Here is a 16,665-nt window from a genome sequence, read left to right as displayed (position 1 = left end):
AACTTTTCTGTGCTGTACAAAGACGTGCTGTTTGGTTTTTATGTCTGCATTCTAGAACAAAAACAGTATTACATCATCAATCTTTTTGTTATCTTGGCAAAATATGACATTCACAAAATTGAATTCTGTAACAGAAAAAAACCTGTATTCAAAATCTTTATGAATGAAATGCTACAATACGTACAGACTATTCAGCACTCTACAAACCGTAACGGTAGACTCTTGATAGGCCTATTTGTAAATTTCTTAATTGCATGAACTGCTACATTATTTAATGTATTTTTCGTTGTAGTTTTTGTTTTTTTACTCTTTTATATTTTATGTACCTCCTAACCCCTGGTAGGCTATGTATGTATTTTGGAATGTGTCATTGTACTTCATTTGCAATAAAGATTAAAGAAAAAACAAAGCGCTGCACACACACCTGGTGAGGTTATATTAATTCAGCCAATCACAACACTGCACAGACCAATACATGTCACACCCTCCCTCCCTGGCTTTTATCCTCCTGCTCCCCTCCTCCTCTCTACAGCCTAGGTCCCTCCCTTCCTCTCTCTCTCTCTCTCTCTCTCCTCCTCCCTACAGACTATGGTCACTCTCTTCCTCTCTCTCTCTCCCCTCCTCCTCCCTACAGTCTAGGTCCCTCCCTTCCTCTCTCTTTCTCTAGCCTCCTCCTCCCTACAGTCTAGGTCCCTCCCTTCCTCTCTCTCTAGCCTCCTCCTCCCTACAGTCTAGGTCCCTCCATTCCTCTCTCTCTAGCCTCCTCCTCCCTACAGTCTAGGTCCCTCCATTCCTCTCTCTCTAGCCTCCTCCTCCCTACAGTCTAGGTCCCTCCCTTCCTCTCTCTCTAGCCTCCTCCTCCCTACAGTCTAGGTCCCTCCCTTCCTCTCTCGCTAGCCTCCTCCTCCCTACAGTTTACAGTCACTCACTCTCTCCCTCCATATTTAGGCAACAAGCCTTTGTAAAAAACTGCGGAGTATGTCAAACAGTCTGAAACAGCACGATCACTCTCTTATATATTTTAAGTTACTGACAAAGTTGAACATAACACTTGTGAATCACAAACCCAATACTGTGTAAAGAAATACAATTAAATGTTCAATATTCATACTTAAATACAAATACACACAAGCCTAAATTTGACAATTATTTTGAGTCAAACATTTACTTACAAAAAACTGATCTTGACTGTAAATTAAACAGATAATCATAATGATAATACTTCTATCTGTTTTAAACACATTCACATTTCCTTTCAACATGATGACATCATTGTTTATTCAAAAACATTTAAAGTCTACATTAGTCTTTTTACAATAAGAGCTGATATTTACCAGATTGAGAAGCTGCTTCAGACAGAAGGAACAACAGGAGCAGAAATGGAGCCATGAGGTCTGACAGAGTGGTGATCTGCAGTCGTCTTTGTATCCCGACACTGTTCTCTCTGTCCGTCAGTACAATATAGTAATATATTTAGAGAATTTCCTTGACACTAGGACAATAGGGAGCCGTTGGTGGCTCTGATCTGCTATTGTATTTTTCTCTGGCAAGTTATGATGCGTCGAGAATTTCCCTGACACTGCACTAGGGAGGGGTTGGTAGGCAGTCTGGTTTGCATTTGCATGAGAGCTCTCTCATTGAGAGGGCGGGTCTTACAGCGTGGGTTACAGGAAGAGCTGAATCTGAAGGAGAATTGAAAGCTGAAGTACTTCAGGACTGACATGGCACTTTGAAGCCTGGAATACATTTGGCAAGAGCAGCAACAGAAGGTCAACTTAATGTTGACATAAGATACTTATTAGAAAAAAAAACACTTTGTTATACACATATGCAATTCAGTTTATTAAAAATGATGCATATTATTACATGTAATTTACCTCATTGGTTTAAACGGGGTTGATAAATAGAAACACCTGTCACTGTAACACAATACAGTTAAACAGCCACACATACACTCACCTAAAGGATTATTAGGAACACCCTACTAAGACCGTGTTTGACCCCCTCTCGCCTTCAGAACCATCAGAGGATGGGTACATGGTGGTCATGAAGGGATGGACATGGTCAGAAACAATGCTCAGGTAGGCTGTGGCATTTAAACGGTGCCCAATTGGTACTAAGGGGCCTAAAGTGTGCCAAGAAAACATCCCCCACACCATTACACCACCACCAGCAGCCTGCCCAGTGGTAACAAGGCATGACGGATCCATGTTCTCATTCTGTTTACGCCAAATTCTGACTCTACCATCTGAATGTCTCAACAGAAATCGAGACTCATCAGACCAGGCAACATTTTTACAGTCTTCAACTGTCCAATTTTGGTGAGCTTGTGCAAATTGTAGCCTCATTTTCCTATATTTAGTGGAGATGAGTGGTACCCGGTGGGGTCTTCTGCTGGTGTAGCCCATCCGCCTCAAGGTTGTTCGTGTTGTGGCTTCACAAATGCTTGGCTGCATACCTCGGTTGTAACGAGTGGTTATTTGAGTCAAAGTTGATCTTCTATCACCGGTAAACAGTCGACCCATTCTCCTCTGACCTCTAGCATCAACGAAGCATTTTCGACCACAGGACTGCAGCATACTGGATGTTTTTCCTTTTTCAGACCGTTCTTTGTAAACCCTAGAAATGGTTGTGTGTGAAATTCCCAGTAACTGAGCAGATTGTGAAATACTCAGTTACAGAGTGTTGACCCACTGTGCTCACTGCAAAGGGTCTGATAATAAAGACTACTGTTAGCTCCACCTCCTCCACCCTATGAACAGATCTGAAGGTCTCCCTGGTCCACGCTGCCCTCTGCTGGACTCAGAGTGAATCTAACTGTTCACCTCCAGGCTCTTTCAACCAGCTGTCTAGGACCAATCTGTTTAATTAGATGTCTGCCTGTCTGCTGTGAATAAACGTCACTGCTGGACATAGACCCCAGACCCCAGAATCTTGGTCTTATGTTCAATAAACCCTCTTTTTTCAGCACATTAAAGACATATCAGCATGCTCACCTTCTTTCACCTAGACAACTTTGACCTCTTTCATCCAGCTCATAGACCACTCAATTAAAACCCTTTTGCCGTCTTTTTCAACATGCAGGGTAACATTAGGTTTGGGCGACAAAACTGCTTGGTTAGGTTTAGGAAAAGATTGTGATTTGGGTTTAATTAAGTAGGCCTACATTTGTGATAGTTTCCAACGTGACGTTAGTGAAGTAGGTTACGTACGTAACTAAACTTACAATAAGTTAATGTTGACCTTTGGTTTTATACAGTACACAAACAGCGGACTCCTGAGGCCTGTACTACGAAGCAAGATTTGGCGTTGCCAAGGTAACTTCAGGTTCAACCCAGGGTTTTGTGTATCACGACGGTGGATCACTTGTTACCGGGTTAAATCACCGTGGTAACTTATGCTGAACACTTAACCTGGTCGGGAGCAGGTTATGTTGGAGATTAGACTTCAACCGGTGTAAAAGCACCGCCTACTGACCAATCAATACTCAATTGATAACTGCGTCACATAGTTCTTTGAAGATCCGCAGTAGCTCGATGTGCAAAGAGAGAGAGAGAGAGAGAGAGAGAGAGAGAGAGGTGCACTCAGAAAAGTTATAACATATAGAGACAGACAACCCCGTTAACATTCACTGACGGGCATTTTTATGAAAGATGTAGATTTTCAGCGGAAGGCATTACATATATTCTATTTGTCGGCTTCTTGAGCCGTTTTTTTGCCAATGCACACATCGGTTGGAATTATGTTTTTATATTTTTATATTTTTTGTCACGATCGCTTCCCACTGCCAGGGTTACAACTGATAATATAATAGGCTTAAGCAACGATAGTTTATGGGAAGCAAAAGTGTGATTATGGTCAATTATGGTCTGTGCCTGACTGATTGGGAAGTGATATTGATAAGCGTTTTGATTTACACATAACAGCGTCGGCTTTTTTGGCCAGCTTTCCTTCCTGTATTTTTGCCTGTAAAACCGTGTCTGTGTTCTTCATATTTATGTAGAATTATAGTTTGCTCTTCTTATGTAAAATATGCGGCTCTGGTAGCTCTGGTTTGCGAGAAGAACTTAAAGTGGCATGTTGACCTTGCTTCGTATACAGGCCTCACGTCTCAGGATGAGACTCTTGTGTTTGTTTATCCATCCGAGGCTCCCAGGATGTGCGCCCGGCTTTAAAGCAAATTTGAGGGGCCAAATGGTGGAAATACCAAGAATTCCAAGAGTTAGCTAATCAGAAGCAGAGTAAGGTGGGATATGCCATCGCCATCCTAGAAAAAAACAACTGGTTAACGTTAATGGACCTCTAAGTAAACTGCCTCTGAGACTGACAGGGAGGCCAGTTTTATGACAGGGAATACACCACAGAGATGGTTTTCTTTCTGGGTTTGGCTCCTTGCAGCCTGGGGCTGAGTCAGCTGTACAGCTAACCAAGCTAACTGGCTAACAGCAGCTGACTACAGTTAGCAGCATTTAGTGGGTACATTAGCAACAAGTAGCCTAAAGCTAATGGTATCGGTCCAAAACTCGTAAATCACATCGGTACTGTATTCAATGTGGTCAAACAAGTCTTAAAACATTTATAACATCTTTATGAAAGTCCAAACAGTCTCATTTTACCTGAGGTCAAGGAAAAAGATTAATGACTAAAATAAATTGCTCTCATGACAGCCATCATTAATCGAAACCAAGTTTGATAATTAGGCCCACTATGACATCGTTTTATGTTGTTTTGGTTAAAGCCCATGTTGCAGGGTTTATTTTCTAATGAATTTGTGCAATTTGCTTGTTGGTAATAAACATTTAAACTGTTACCCAACAACATCAAATACAATGGATATCACAAAATGGAATAAAATACGAAAAAGTAGTACTGTTTTACAGCGGTTTGCAATGATTCTCTTTTCCCCCACAATGCATTGCATTACGTCAAGTTGGGGAGACAACAGACGAAAGCCCCGTCTCTGTTCACTGTCTATGGGCTCGGTCTGTGCCACTGGTGTTGCAAAATATGGTTTTTGGTCTCGACCGAGTCCATGTGTCTTTATTATGTGTATAATAATATTAGAGGGAAAGTGAAACACAGCTTGGACGGGGATACTGTTCGGCTTTTCACAAGTTTAGACAGCTAGCTACGCCGACGTTTGCTAACGATAGCACAACAGCGTTAGCATAGACTGCTAGCTAGGTAAATATTACGACTGCCTTCTGAGTTTCCTATATCTGCGTCCACGTTGTCAACGTAAGACATGTTGCGTTAGTGCTCCTTTTGTACCATCATTTTATTGAATGAAATGTTAAGCTTCGCTCCTACGAGATGGGTGGGTTTTTGTTAGCTACATACAAAGCTAACTGGCTATAGTTAGCCTGTATGCTAGCGGAATTAGCTAACGTTGCGTAACCAGCCAGCAACTTCGGCAATCGGCAGTAGTTTCGGTAAGCTAACCACGACAGTATTGTCAATCTAAGCAGTCAATCTGCAGTGATGTTTGAAATAGAGACGCTTGTGCATTTACAGTAACATCTCCATAATGCTAATTTTGCATTACGATAGGGTGACCAGATTTCCGGGAGCTAAAACTGGGACACTTTGCGCGTGACCGTAGTGCTTGTGCACGCGCACACGCTTTTTAACGTGAACATGTGCGAGCCCAGGTCAGACATAGACACAGACACTAACTTCATTATTTTGATTGTAGGCTCCTCATCTAATAATAACAGTGTTTTTTTCCTGTAAAATTAACAAAATTGCAGCAACAGCCTTTTTCAGTTTAGTGTGAGATTTATGTTGAGATTTTTTGAAGTGTTATTTATTCCAATAACACCAAAATAACTAAAATTATTTATTGAAAATTTTGAGCATTAAACACTTAATTTCCTGCATTCTGGTGAATTTGTATGCACCTATTTTTACCTTTTTCTGAATCAATGTATGCTACAAATATCTTTATGTGAAGAGAAACATAGATTACAATTCAAACATAAAAACATAATGGAATATATTGCAGTAAGGCTCTCAGGCATTCTGTATTGCGTTCAACTATTTATTCTCCTGTAGATCTGCTTTTCTAATTATATCCACGTCAGCACACATGTAGCCTAGCATCATTTACTCCTCCCTCCTGTTTTGCGTCTTTTGTTGTTAATGTATTAATAAACCTCTGGACTGTAATATTTCAGATGTGTTTGAGCAATGTCCAAAACTTTGTGCACATTCAAAATACAGTATATCTGAGTTCTCTGAGATTTGGAGGAGTCGTGATATTTTGAGAAAAATAAAGTTATAGGTATATATAGGATATATATAGGCTATTACAAGAATAAAGTCACTATATTTCAGAAAATAATCTATAGGCTATCTGCACCATAGTCTGCTGTGCATTACGTGATTGCTCTGTTGATATGGTAGATCTCAGACCTGACAGACACAGAGCCCCGTTTGGGTGTCTGAATGAGACAAATAGTTTAGCTAGGGAAGTGGCTGTACGCTGCTATACATTGGAGGTGGAAACTTGAACCCGAACTACTGCTGCAGAAATACACAGAGCTCAAACGCAACACATCTGCTGCAGCATGTCCACAGATGAGCGCATCCATACCCCTGAAGCTGCCCAGCATTTTACAGAGAGTTGACATTAAGTGACGCACAGGTCTGCTTCAGAGCTCCGTGTGTTTGAGTCTGACCCGTAGACTGGAAACGTCACGTCATAGGAACTTCAAATCATTAATATTGCGCTCCTAAACTTTGTGTTGATGGCATCAATGTATTAGACTGATTTGGCTAGGATTCCTCAAAAACGTCACCCGGCTTTCATAGCTTTCCTCACGTAGAGACGGTTGCTAGGTGATAGCAACGAATACAGCATGGTCGGACCCCGCACGTAGCTGCCCGTTCTATTCGCCTCGGAAGAATAAACTGGACAAAGTTACATTCGGGGCTACACTCAAAACATTCGGGGCTGAAGCCCCGGCAAAATCGACTCACGCCGCTTCTGGTGTAAACTGGGACATTTTAGTGTCCCAACAGGCTTTTGTCGGGACTCGGACCACGCAATTCAAAATCGGGACTGTCCCGGTCAAACCGGGACGTCTGGTCACCCTACATTATGAGTGTCATAATTTACTACAAATGACACTCAAGTCCAAAAACATGCAGGTTCAGTAGACTCTCTAAGGTGTGGATGTATTTATCTGTATATATCCTGTAGCTGTCCAGCTGGGTCCCACTCCTCACCCAATAAGATAGATCAGTGATCTCCAACAGGGGGTCTGCAAATCCTAGGGGGTCCTCAGAGTCATTGCAGGGGAGCCACCAAATTATTGTTTAATACCTTTTTGAAAGTTCCTTCCCCCAAAATTAAACATGAATCCAACATATTATTGGAAAAGATAAACAGGCGTATTTGTTAAAAAACACAGCTGATATACGATAACTATAGCCACTATGGTAGCCCTCACTATGGTAGCCATCCACAGATACAGTTCAGCTAATGGATTCACTGTGCCTTCCACATGTATGTTTGACATTAAAACATGATGATATATGAATATGTAAATAGTAGCTTAGTATTGCAGGGCACCATACCAAAAGTTATGGTAGGCCTAGTTTAATATAAAACTCAATACAATATATGTAGTCGGGGGTCCCTACTCGTGTCTCTTTCAGGTTAGGGGTCCTTGGCCTAAAAAACGTTGAGGACCCCTGAGCTAGATGATACTGAGATTCTTACAGTATATCTTTTTATTATTTTGTTCAGTTTGAGGTGTGCTGTTTCAATGGCCATAAGTTTTCTTTTACCTAATATTTTCTGACGTGAGAATACACAATAAAAAAAAAAAACATTTCCTGAAAACGTCAACAGTGACACAAGTAGAGGAAGGAGGAGGGCTTTACTCGGTGTGTCTGGTTAGACGTTAATGTGCTGATCTCATATGACCAACATTTCAAATGGAGGACTCATCTCTGCAGCTGCTGCTGGGTAAGTTCAACTTAATGTTTCAGGGTTTGTAAGTTGAAATAACAGGAATTAATAATTTAATTCATAATTGAATTTAGAATACTGCTATTTAAAAGGCAATTGAAAGGGCAATTAACTTCAACAGTCTCACAGCAGTTTGTAAAATAGTCACATATTTTAATCTATTGATTCGTGTACACGGACACGTTTATCAGTTTTTTTCCGTGAGGGTCGGCACGTTTTTTTAAACTAATGTATTTCAACGGGAAGCATATTTGGTGATCACAGGGTAACACTTTATTTGACAGTACCGACATAACCGTGACATGGCACTGTCATAACTATGACATGACACTGTCATGAATGTGTCATAAACCTTATAAACAAGTCATAAGTTTATGACTTCTGTCATTAAGTGTCATTCGGTTTTTGTCATAACAAGTTGACATTGTTTGGGTTGTCTTGATTATGACAACTTGACATTAATCAAAGTGACATTACCAGAAGTTGTCTTGGTCATGACAAGTTGACATTAAATTTGTTTGGGATGTCTTTGTCATGACAACTTGACATAAACAGAAATTCCACCTCTTTTTGTATTCATGACATGTTGACCTAATGATTATTATAATTAGATGTGCAAGGTTACAGACCAATTCTAGCACTTGTTCAGATAGATGTGTGACAGGATATTTCACAAAACTGGCTGTCATGACAACATTATGACAATAAATATGTTGACCTCAAATAAAGTGGTACCAATTGTGTTTGTCATTAAGATATCATGGATAAGATTTGCTGTCATGACAACATTATGACAGTGTAACTAATAAATATTTTGACCTCAAGTAAAGTGGTACCAATTGTATTTGTCATTAAGATATCATGGATAAGACTTGCTGTCATTACCACATTATGACAGTGTAAAAAATACATTCTTTGAACTCAAGTAAAGTGGTACCATTCTGATTTGTCATTATGATATCATGAAGGATAAGACATGTCTTAAGAAGTGCCATCGCACACCAAATTACCTTCCTAACACATTATACTGTGATGTAAAACTCTTTGTTGACAGTAGTGTTATGTAGGTGATATCAGTGTGAATTTGGACAAGAACCAGAAGAAAACTAGATTGTTAAGCCAGAGAATTGAACGTCAATAAAGAGACTAGAAAACCAGGATAAAGTTTGAGAAGTGTATTAATATACACAGAAATATGGCATACATAGAGATAAACACAGGTATGAAAAATAACAACTGAAATAATTAAGTGCACACATAAAAGAAACCCTTTTCAGTTCTATGAGCTCAATTGTTCTTTGATGACAAGAGTTCAGAGATGTTCAACGTTGGGGGCCATATGAGTTTGGTTTCCGTTTGTCCTTCCACCATGAAGAATGAATCAAGGGAAATCCGTTTAAGTTCACAGTCTCCTCGATCCTGTAGCTCGCCACCCAGCCCACTGAACTGGGAATCTCTAAACCCTGGAAGTCTCTGGAATCTGAAGAGTCGATTTGATTCAATATCCCTCTGTGGACCGGACCTCCCCTGCGTATTGTTTCCTAAATCTCTACCTCCTCCACCTGTAGATAAGGCCAAATAATTTCTCTCAATTACTATTCAGTAATAAAATCAATTGCTAAGGCTACAATGAAAATAAAATGAGGTCATATTTCAGTTAACCCATATCGAAATATCTGAACCTCTATTCAAGTTGTACAACCTTTCTTAAATTTCAACTCTTAAGTATCAAAAGTATATAAATCCCTTTCAGGTATCAAAAGCACATTTATATTAATAGGCAACCTTTATACAAACAGTACTTTTGTAAATCAAGTTGTATGCAACCTTAGTAACATCAAGACTATCCTAAATATAATTGCATAAATTGCATGTAAACATCTCTCAAATTGTATTATTTTCCCATAACTTAAGCTACAGTGTTGTAATTTAGAGGCGTTAAGACATGCGTGCTTATTTATCCCTCCCTTCACCCGTAACAGTAGAAAGACTGCACTAAAAATGTGCCTCTTTAAGTTAGCTATTTCACCATAAACTCCAGTTAAACAATTAAACTCACAATTTGTACAATCATTCAACAAAAAAACAATAGCAGTAGTGTTGAAAAGCAACATTACTTTCCATAACCAATTGATAGAATCATTAGCCTTTTCACAGGCAATATGCAGTAGCTAGTCCGCTAGCCTTTTGTGGCTAATTACCATAGACTGTATATATTAGTGGACAGCGCATCCGGTTCAGCAAAATGCGGCAAATGCGGAAGTGCCTTAAACCTGCATTCTATCTGAATTCCAGCAGGAGGCGACACGTGCGGTTGCAAAAAGGAGGTCGGTTTCTGTAGAAGTCTATGGCGAAATGACCCACTTCTCACTTGATTTATTACCTCAGTAAACATTTCAATTAAGAGTTTATATTCTCAATCGCTAGTTTTCAGTCTTCTGCAACACATGATACAACATACAACATGATATTCGTTTTTTGAATTATGGTCTCGTTGATTTTAAAATCGGCGATAAAGTGGGGGGTGTTTTAGGACGTGGCTATGATGTGATTGACAGTCCGCGGCCTGTCAATCATGACAGGTTTAGCAAAGCTTATCCATGGCACGTAAACTTTATTTTGGGGGTTGACCAGCTTACGTCTTCGTGACTGTGACACTTGGTCGCCTAATAACGTCTTGTTCAACGTTCGGTTGTACGACAAGACACTCAAAGGAGTCGGCAGTTCAGTTTTTTCGGTAAGTAACGTTACATTTTGTTTTAATACTGTTTTTCATTAGCCAACGTTAGCATCCCAATTAATATCCGTTAGCTAGCTAGATTGCATCTTGCTAACCAAGCTAGCGGGCTAACTAATAACATTATGCAGACCAGACCGTATAAACGGATTAAAATATATATTTAACATTACAGTCGTACAACAGTCTCGCCGGTGATCTGTTTTTAACCATATGTGGTGTTATTGCTAATCAATGCGCATATAATGGTAATGTTAGCTTAAACTCAAAGCCTGATATAGCTAACGTTATAGTGCAAATTCTTATAAACACCATTCGCACGGGATTAGAATCATTTTGGGACCGCGTGTGATTTAGAAAGAACCCCCTCACATCTGAGTTTCGTGTGGCGCATTCGCACGGGACAAGCGGAGATGCTTTTACTTGAATATACTGAAATTTATGTACCCCGCCCGAGAGTTGGGCAACGTTACCCGGAGGCACCCGAAGGACAGGCACAGACACCCACACAGCATCACCGTCACCATATATATATATATATATATATATATTATTGTAAAGTTACATAAGTGTTCTATCTTGAAAAATCTTCAGTTCTGCAGCCAAATGTATTGTATAAAGCACCAGGTTCAATATTCTTTTCTCAAAAAATTCTAAATACATTCTTTCAGACTGTTAATGTACCTAACAAGCATGCTGTTGCAGGAGTTATTAACCACTGTTGCTTATGCTGTTAAACTGATGTCTTTCTTCCACTTACTGTAGTTGTGTCTGCTAATCTATTTGAAGACCTTCTGTCAGCACATTAATCTGTTTTAAGATGAGTCACATACATGTTACAATCTATATTTACAAATTGTGTTTATTACTAAAATGTACATATCACTAAAAAAGTGTTGCGTACAATACACATTGTCTAAGATACATCTGACATGTAGGAGTAGGTTTAGTTAATACTGCATGTCCTCAACTGAAGCATACATTTATGTACAAGCTCAAATATTAATATAATTCATTGTGATCTACCATGCCTTAACTACATGTTTGTCTTTACAAAGGTATCCACACTGAAAACTGAATGACCAGAGCCAAACGGAAGACCTGGTGTATAGTGTTATGGGTTGGTGTGTATTTTATTTTTGTAGTCTGTGTCTGTTCTGTATTTTGCTTGTTTCCTGTTTTACTTTGATAATCTGTTCTGTCTTGTCTTGTCTAGCTTTACTTTGTGTTTTCCCGCCTGTGTGATTACCTGATGTTTTCCACCTGTTTCCCAGCCCTTGTGTCACCTGCCTCTTGTTTCCTCGTTACCCTGTGTATTTAGTCTTTGTCTTCCCCTTGTCTTTTGTCAGATCATTTTGTGTCCTGGTGCCGTCAGTTTGTGTGAGTTTGTGTGTTCTCCGTGTCAGTTCTGGTCCGTTTCTTCCCCTCCTATATTTTCCTGGTTTTTGACTCCCTTGGTTTGTTTTTGGATGCCTTTTCTTGTTTTGGGAATCGTTTTTGCCTGCTGCCTCATCCGGGACTCCCTTTGTTCATTTTTGAGTTTGGACTAATAAATCAGACCTAACAAACCATCTCCTGCCTTCCTGCCTGCCTCTCACTCCGCGTTTGGGTCCACAATTCCTCACTCCACACGACATATAGAGCAGTGTATTTGGTGCCATTCATCTTGTTGTGGAAAACAGATTGCATTGACCACATCCAAAGTTCTCAAATGTGTTCTGATTATAACGATGCCAGAAAATCATTTTCGGTTCAGCTTCTTCTGCTGAAAGGACAGACCAACTTTTAGCACTTTAGCAGTCATTGGTATTTAGAGGTTCAAAATGTGAGTCCTGTAATAGATGTGTCCTTTTGTGTTACTGTTAGGTCTGCTGCTCCTAGGTAGCTTCTCTGTCTCTCCTCTCTCCCTCTCTCTGTCTGTCTCTCCTCCCTCCCTCTCTCTGTCTGTCTCTCCCTCTCTCTGTCTGTCTCTCCTCCCTCCCTCTCTCTGTCTGTCTCTCCTCCCTCCCTCTCTCTGTCTGTCTCTTATTGCAGGAGTGGAGTCCAGAGTGTGGGAGTCTGGGTTCCAGCTGCCTCTCATCTACCACAATCAACCAACGATTTGTGATAATACTTTTGTTATAATGAATTTGCAATAACCTTACACAGTACACTACTAAACACTTGACTATGTATGTCAAAATTGAGTATATGCCTATAAATTAATCTAAAAGGACTTTGGTGAAGTGTTTTCATGGTGATTACAATTGACAAGTACATAAAGACACACAAGAAAAGCACAAACTACATTTTCCTGATCCTTCTTTGTCAACATTCAAGTATGGTAACATTTAAGAAATCATATTTTTGTTGATTAAAGCCAAAATAGACACTTTTAATCAATTACAAATCAAATTACCAATATCTTCTTGTATGACTACAATATTGTGTATGTTCCTATAGTTGCTTCAGAAAAACAACAAATGTAGCTTTAGAAAGACCTTTATTTCACATTGAAATGGGAATTAACTTCAAAAACTACATAAACCACAAACAACACTGGCAATATTTTTAAGATTATGTTAGGGGTTAAATTGATGAATTAAATAATGTAGTTCACCTTTTACAATCCAGTGTACATTCCACGCATAAAACTGCTGTGGGCCAAGGTAAAGGCAAACTTAACTGTCACAAGACATGTCTGCATAATAAAAAGAGGTAGTTGAATCACTGGTGCCACATTGTTAATTACAGTAGAAATGGTTGACATTACAAACCACAATATCAAAATATAGCTTAACATATAAAGCTTAAAGCACTTGTGCAGCACTCTGTTCAGTCAAGTCCAAATGCCTGGGTAAAGAAATAAAAGCTGCCTTTACAATTACAGTGACAGTCTGTTGGTTGTCTGTAATGCACAGTGGAAAAAGAAAAAGAAAACCTGCGAGCCTTGTCGATCTTCCCCGGATTGTTAACAGCCCTCCACCTGCATCTCTGGGTGATGCCAGAGAAGATGGACTTCATGCCTGGATACTGCAGGTGGAGGTGCTGCAGGTCCTCCTTCATTCCTGTAACGAGGTTGACGCCCTTGACATCTCCCAGGTCATTCCCGCCACAGTGAAAAGGAGGACATCCAGGGCTGCTCTTCTTTGTAGGGACTGGAAAAAGAAAGGGAGAAGGCTCTTCCACCGCAGACCACCCCAGCCGAACCAATAGATGTAGACATCTTCAATGCCAAGGTTGTTCCCCGTTGTCTTTGCCTCTCTCTCGTGCACACGCCGGACGTAGCTGTCTCCAATTATCCAGACTGTTGCTGGATGGAAAAACACATTGTAATAGTGAGAAAATATAATAATATAATCATATTTTAGGCTATAGAGAAAAAGGATAAATGAACAGCACTCTTAATTACACACTGTTATTTGAAAATGCATTATTACCTCAGCTTAGTTGTACAAAACAAGTCTGCTAAAAGTTTAATTGTGTACCTTAAATAGCAAAAGAAAAGTAACTATTACTTACTTCTGAGGCATTGGGTGGGTGCACATGCCATCGTAGCTCTCCACACTCCTATTTCTGAAAGAAAGAGTCATCAATTTCCATTTGAGCCCCTCATAGTTAAATATATATGAACACTAGCATGTAACTGTACTTCATTAATTATCTAGGAGAATACAGATGAATCAGCAACAGTCTATTGTTCTTTAGTGTAACTTTAGTTAAATGAGCTTATTTCTGCTAACGTTAGCTCTTAAAATCATGAAAAGGCTAAATGCGCCAACCATACACTGATGGCGCAAACAGTATTATAACATATATAACAGTGCATTATGGTTATTACAGTTAACCAAACGTTCTAAGAAACTTGGTTATACATTTGCTAATACTTAGTGTTAGATAATGATAAGCATTGACAATCCCCGTATTGTATATCGCTGACACCACGTTTGAATTAGGAAAACGTAAACTTCGATTTGCAGAAAATTAACATTAGCATGTTTTACCATAAGTGGCTAGCTAACGTTACAGACAATTTACATGGTAACTTCAGATACATTTACTTTACAATGTGACTCATCTTATATGTAATATAACTATTGGACAAAGATATATTTAAAACCTAGTGAAGCTATATCTTACCTCGAATTATGTATGCTAGCTTTCAGCAGCAGTTGCATCCAGATTGCCAGTGAACGTGTGTAAGGTAACGAAGAGTGTAAACAGCGTTGCAAACTCAAAAAAAAAACAGTCAGATACCGCCCAACAGTCTATGGCTCCTCCCTCACTCCTCCCTCTCATCTAAAAACGTCACATCCGCAACCAGGATGGCTGCGCCCATAAGCGCAAACTCGACGACTCGTAGCCAAGCCCCCAGGAAGAGCGCCAAGTCTAAAAGCCACCATGGGCTTAGCGGATAACAGTGGTACTGCACCCCATGGCCCAGAAAGACTTTTCACATAGATTTTGCATGGCGAAAGAAACGTCTATATTTCAGCGGATAATTTGTTTCTGGGTATATCAACTTACCAGCCCGAACACTGAAAGGGTCCTTGTTTAAAACGTTACGATTTTAACATTTTTAACATTCACTAGAAGCGAATCCAGAATTATTAAATTTGGCATGATGAACGCGCATAGTGGACGCGAGTAGAGCCGCGGGACTGCGCCCGCCCACTCACATGACTGTTCTCCCGAGCTCATGTAGCTAGCTATAATAATGGATATAGCTAATGGTTGTAATTCACCATGTTTTCTATTAATACGTCCATGGTATTATCTTATGAAGTCATGATACATCCCAGGGATGTATGTATGTAGCTGCTGTAAAGCCTGTTAGCTACGTGGATGTAACGTCATTAGCGTTTCCCAAACTGGCAGGCTATCGGCTAGCTAGCTAGTTGCTAACATCAGGGGTAGCTAGCATGGCTGTATTAAGATCTATACATAGCTAGCTATATGCCTACTACATAACGTTACTACAGACATAGTGATTACATCGCCTTGGTTCTCTCTTATGATACATCCGAGGGCTGTATGCTGTAAAGCTTGTAACGTGGATGAGAGCTGACGCCATGGATGAGCTTTGTTCACGAAACTGCAGGCTAACAGCTAGCTAGCGCTAGGTTTTTTTTTTTTTCGGATTTGATTATATTTTATTGTGTTTTGAGGTAACTGTCGGTACACGATCCGTTCTGCCTGCACGATCCGTTCTGCACATGCGCAAAATGTTCGCGCATGCGCGGTTGTACGAGGATTTACGACACTGCACGATCTGTTCCACGCTTCCGGTCAACAGCCAAGCTAATGTTAGTTTAGCTAACAGCTAATTCGGCTAACCGCTAGCTGATTGTAGCGGTCTGCCGTTAGCCTCCACAGGCAAGCTAACGTTAGTTTAGCTAACAGCTAATTCGGCTAACTGCTAGCTGAGACAGCATGTAATAACTTTAAAAGACCCTCAAAATAAAACTTGAAAATAAACGTTGACATATATAACAAACACCTAACATATATAACAGCTGTTACGTCAGTTCTACTTTACTTGTGCTCATTTAAAATACAATCACTCAATACTTGTCTTTATTGTTATTACTGTGAAATCTTAATTTAGCTGTAGCCTGCTTTTCCCATTACGTTTGAGTTAACGTTATTTTAGACTGAATCTAGCTGTCTGCTAGCGGTTAGCCGAATTAGCTGTTAGCTAAACTAACGTTAGCTTCCCGGTGGAGGCTAGCCATAGGCTAGCGTGGAACAGATCGTGCAGGTCGTATCCTCGGTAAAACAGTATTATCTTGCGCATGTGCAGAACGGATCGTGCAGGCAGAACGGATCGTGTACCGACAGTAACGTCACCATGCTAGCCACTTCCGTTTCACGGCAATTTCTTGGTAGACAGTGATGTTTTTTTTTTGTTTTTGTTTTTAAATCTTTATTTAACAAATTCAGGCCACTTCAAACTTTGTTTGACAATTAA

At 39.9% G+C, this 16,665-nt stretch overlaps 2 protein-coding genes and 1 long non-coding RNA gene across 4 annotated transcripts in view; 2 read left to right on the top strand and 1 right to left on the bottom strand.

Moving 5' to 3' along the window:
* The window catches only part of LOC116064564 (hemicentin-2-like), a 173,913-nt gene extending 172,272 nt beyond the window's left edge, over positions 1–1,641 (bottom strand). The window contains exon 1 of one of the 2 annotated variants that reach the window (XM_035993845.1): positions 1,342–1,641. In XM_035993845.1, the coding sequence (XP_035849738.1) occupies positions 1,342–1,389 (48 nt within the window). In that variant the 5' untranslated portion in view covers positions 1,390–1,641. The remainder of the gene's footprint in view (positions 1–1,341) is intronic. The other variant, XM_035993847.1, reaches the window with a different exon arrangement.
* LOC118493597 overlaps positions 1–6,268 on the top strand; it is a 30,424-nt gene extending 24,156 nt beyond the window's left edge. The window contains exon 3 of the long non-coding RNA XR_004895544.1: positions 6,233–6,268. This is a non-coding gene — a long non-coding RNA (uncharacterized LOC118493597). The remainder of the gene's footprint in view (positions 1–6,232) is intronic.
* The window catches only part of LOC116064565, a 305,191-nt gene that overhangs the window by 197,616 nt on the left and 90,910 nt on the right, over positions 1–16,665 (top strand). The gene's annotated exons all lie outside the window — the stretch shown is intronic.

The sequence above is a fragment of the Sander lucioperca genome, chromosome 17, assembly GCF_008315115.2.
Source record: "Sander lucioperca isolate FBNREF2018 chromosome 17, SLUC_FBN_1.2, whole genome shotgun sequence".
Classification (NCBI taxonomy): domain Eukaryota; kingdom Metazoa; phylum Chordata; class Actinopteri; order Perciformes; family Percidae; genus Sander; species Sander lucioperca.
This window is presented reverse-complemented; position numbering and strand designations above follow the sequence as displayed.